At 38.3% G+C, this 2619-nt stretch overlaps 1 protein-coding gene across 1 annotated transcript in view; it reads right to left on the bottom strand.

Annotated features, from left to right (window-relative positions):
* Positions 1-1493: 1493 nt before the first annotated feature.
* The window catches only part of LOC104490499 (palladin-like), an 83610-nt gene continuing 82484 nt past the window's right edge, over positions 1494-2619 (bottom strand). The window contains exon 9 of the mRNA XM_010132790.1: positions 1494-1840. Coding sequence (XP_010131092.1) covers positions 1494-1840 — 347 coding nt within the window. The remainder of the gene's footprint in view (positions 1841-2619) is intronic.

Genomic DNA, 2619 nt, shown 5'->3' with positions numbered 1-2619 from the left:
AATTTTAATGCAATTATTTTGTTGGCTTTGACTTTGGATGCAGTATCCCAAATGATGAAAGCTTATTTCAAGTCTCTGCAGACAGACAGACATTCCTTTCCCACCTCCTGTTAGCACCTTTACCTTTTCTTATGCTATCATTATGCTTGGGAGCAAAACACTTGGCTGAGGGGAAGGCAAGATTTCTGTTTCTGGCAGCAGAATAAAATTTCACTGTCTTTGACCAAGCATAACATATATGTTGACTGCAATCAAGATCAGTCTTTTGCACATCGAATGCTAATAGCAAAACATAGGACTGGGGATTCCAAGGTCATCAATTTGGGCAACAGCAATCAAAAGTATTCTTGTAATAGTGTCTCTCTTACATCATTGTATACAATGTTCACCTCTGTTTATATGTTGACTCTACGTTTAAAAACAAAACAAAATTTGCACAGGTAGCAGTGAATGTTATACAATAGCAAATCTATTGCACAGCATTTTCCCTTCATCTAGGGCAACCTCACTTCAGAGCAAAAGCTTTGGGGTGAAATTTACTTTTGTCTGCTCTGCTGGAACTGCTACTGCCTTGTTTGACAAATGGGTCTTGCAACAGATGTACTGGGTACAGGACCGCCCTGGCTCACTCTGCATCATGTATCATCTGCAAGTTGCCATCCTCAGCAATCTCTCTCCCATACATGCATTCACTGCCATACAGAGTTATTCCACCACTCTGCCTTTCTACATCTTGCACTACTCCTTTTCTACAGTTGTTGGAGACTGCTTAGAATGACGAAGAACAACAGCAAGAAAAAAGCAGTGAATGCAGAAAAGGAACCTGTTGGCTTGCTGCCTCAAGGATGTGTTTTTGTGTGTTTAAAATCAGCATGAGATCACCCTTACAGTACCATCACTAACATCAGGTAAAGATGTTACTATAATTTCTTCCACTTTATTTCTCTCTCTTCTTCTTGAACTTTTAATTTTCAGAATTTTAGTTATAAAAGAGCCACTGTAATTTGCCTCATAGCAAAGTGAGTAACATGTCACTATAAACATAAGAAATAACACAAACATTACACACCTGAATATCCACTGACTGTACAAGCTCAAGAACATTAAGAATAAAAATAGCTAACCAGTGCTGAAACAGGAATAACATGCAAGAAACTCAGGCCCCCATGACATTTAGGTACAGTGACTAAGAATAAAAAGTGCAAAGCAACAGCCACCATCACTTACTTCTTTTTTGTGACTTTATCTCAAATGTTTCTATAGAATTTGGTATATATAATGTACTTCCCTTTGATATAGCAGTATGAGAAAGAACACAGTTCTTGTATTCATCTCTTTGGGACATAAATCACAGCAGTAAGAAGATTGTTCAAGGCACAGGTACACTCATTGTCCATTATTTATCTAACATTATATTGCTCCAGGCAAAAATTTGCTTTCAATAAACATCAAGTTTACAGGAAACAAACAAAGAAACCCAAACAAAAAAGTACTCACAGCTTTGGTTTGGCAAGCACAGGCGGTGGCTCCTTTGTGGGTGAAAGCAAGACAGCTGAAGGTGGGATGGTTTTATCACCATGTGGCTTGCTGTTAATTATTCCATTTACTCCATGAATGGGATGGATGCCATTTGTTTTTTCCTCAGAGGAATTGAGTTGTAGCTGAAGGGCTGTCACACTGGATTTCAACTCAGTGTTGTTTGCTTGGTGAGTCTCTGTATGTTTCTTAGGAGGAAGCTCAAGAGCGCTAATTTCAGCTGGAGGAAGTGGTGGGAAATGATGGAAATCATCACTGTAGGGTTCCCTTGTGAGTAATTCATGACTAGAGCTTTCTGAGTTGGCTAAAAGAAGTAAAAAAGAATGTCTCTCTGACAAGTCATGGGCAAGTACATGGTACATTCACGCTGTATTTTCAGTTTGTTGAAGGTGAGATCTCTTTGGTTCTGTGCAGATATTTTTCTAGACCTCCTGTGGATAATTTATGCTGAATGAGGTACATGACTGGCTACTGGTTTTCTGACTTTGACTCCCCATGCGAAAGGCACAGTAAGGAATCTTATGGATGCCTCTACTTTATTCCAGGAATCCAGCTACCAACTGATATTGGCAAGTATGGAAAACAACAGCTGAAACAGCGTGTCTTCTTCCTGGAGTCTCAGCATCATTTAAGAACAAATCATTTAAAAATACTGAAGGATGTACATATACATGGCACATTTGCAACGGCAGCTGGATTAGTGCATTCCACAACAATATGCATATAAACATATTTCAAAACTAAACATACAATGTCACAGCTTTTTATTTTACAAAAGGCATATGCCACCTTTGGTAACATAGTTTCATCTGCTTTCATTTTGCCTCTGCTGCCACCTAGTCTCAGAACCTTATTGCTTAAAAATCTGCCAGGCTTGTGGCAAAGACTTTAAAAAATATTTAACATGAATAAAAATATTAAACTAGGAAATGAGGCAATATAAACATTCTGTTTGCTTTATATGAATGCTCTGAGGATGACAAAACCCCTGTTGTACAGCAGCCGTTTTCTACAAGGGAAGCAGACTGATAACTTCAGAGGTAAGTTAATTTATCTAAGATCTATGATTAAAAATTCCTCTTT

This window comes from Buceros rhinoceros, unplaced genomic scaffold (assembly GCF_000710305.1).
Source record: "Buceros rhinoceros silvestris isolate BGI_N320 unplaced genomic scaffold, ASM71030v1 scaffold3003, whole genome shotgun sequence".
Lineage (NCBI taxonomy): Eukaryota > Metazoa > Chordata > Aves > Bucerotiformes > Bucerotidae > Buceros > Buceros rhinoceros.
Note: the sequence above shows the minus strand (reverse complement) of the source record. Positions and strands in the feature narration are given on the sequence as shown.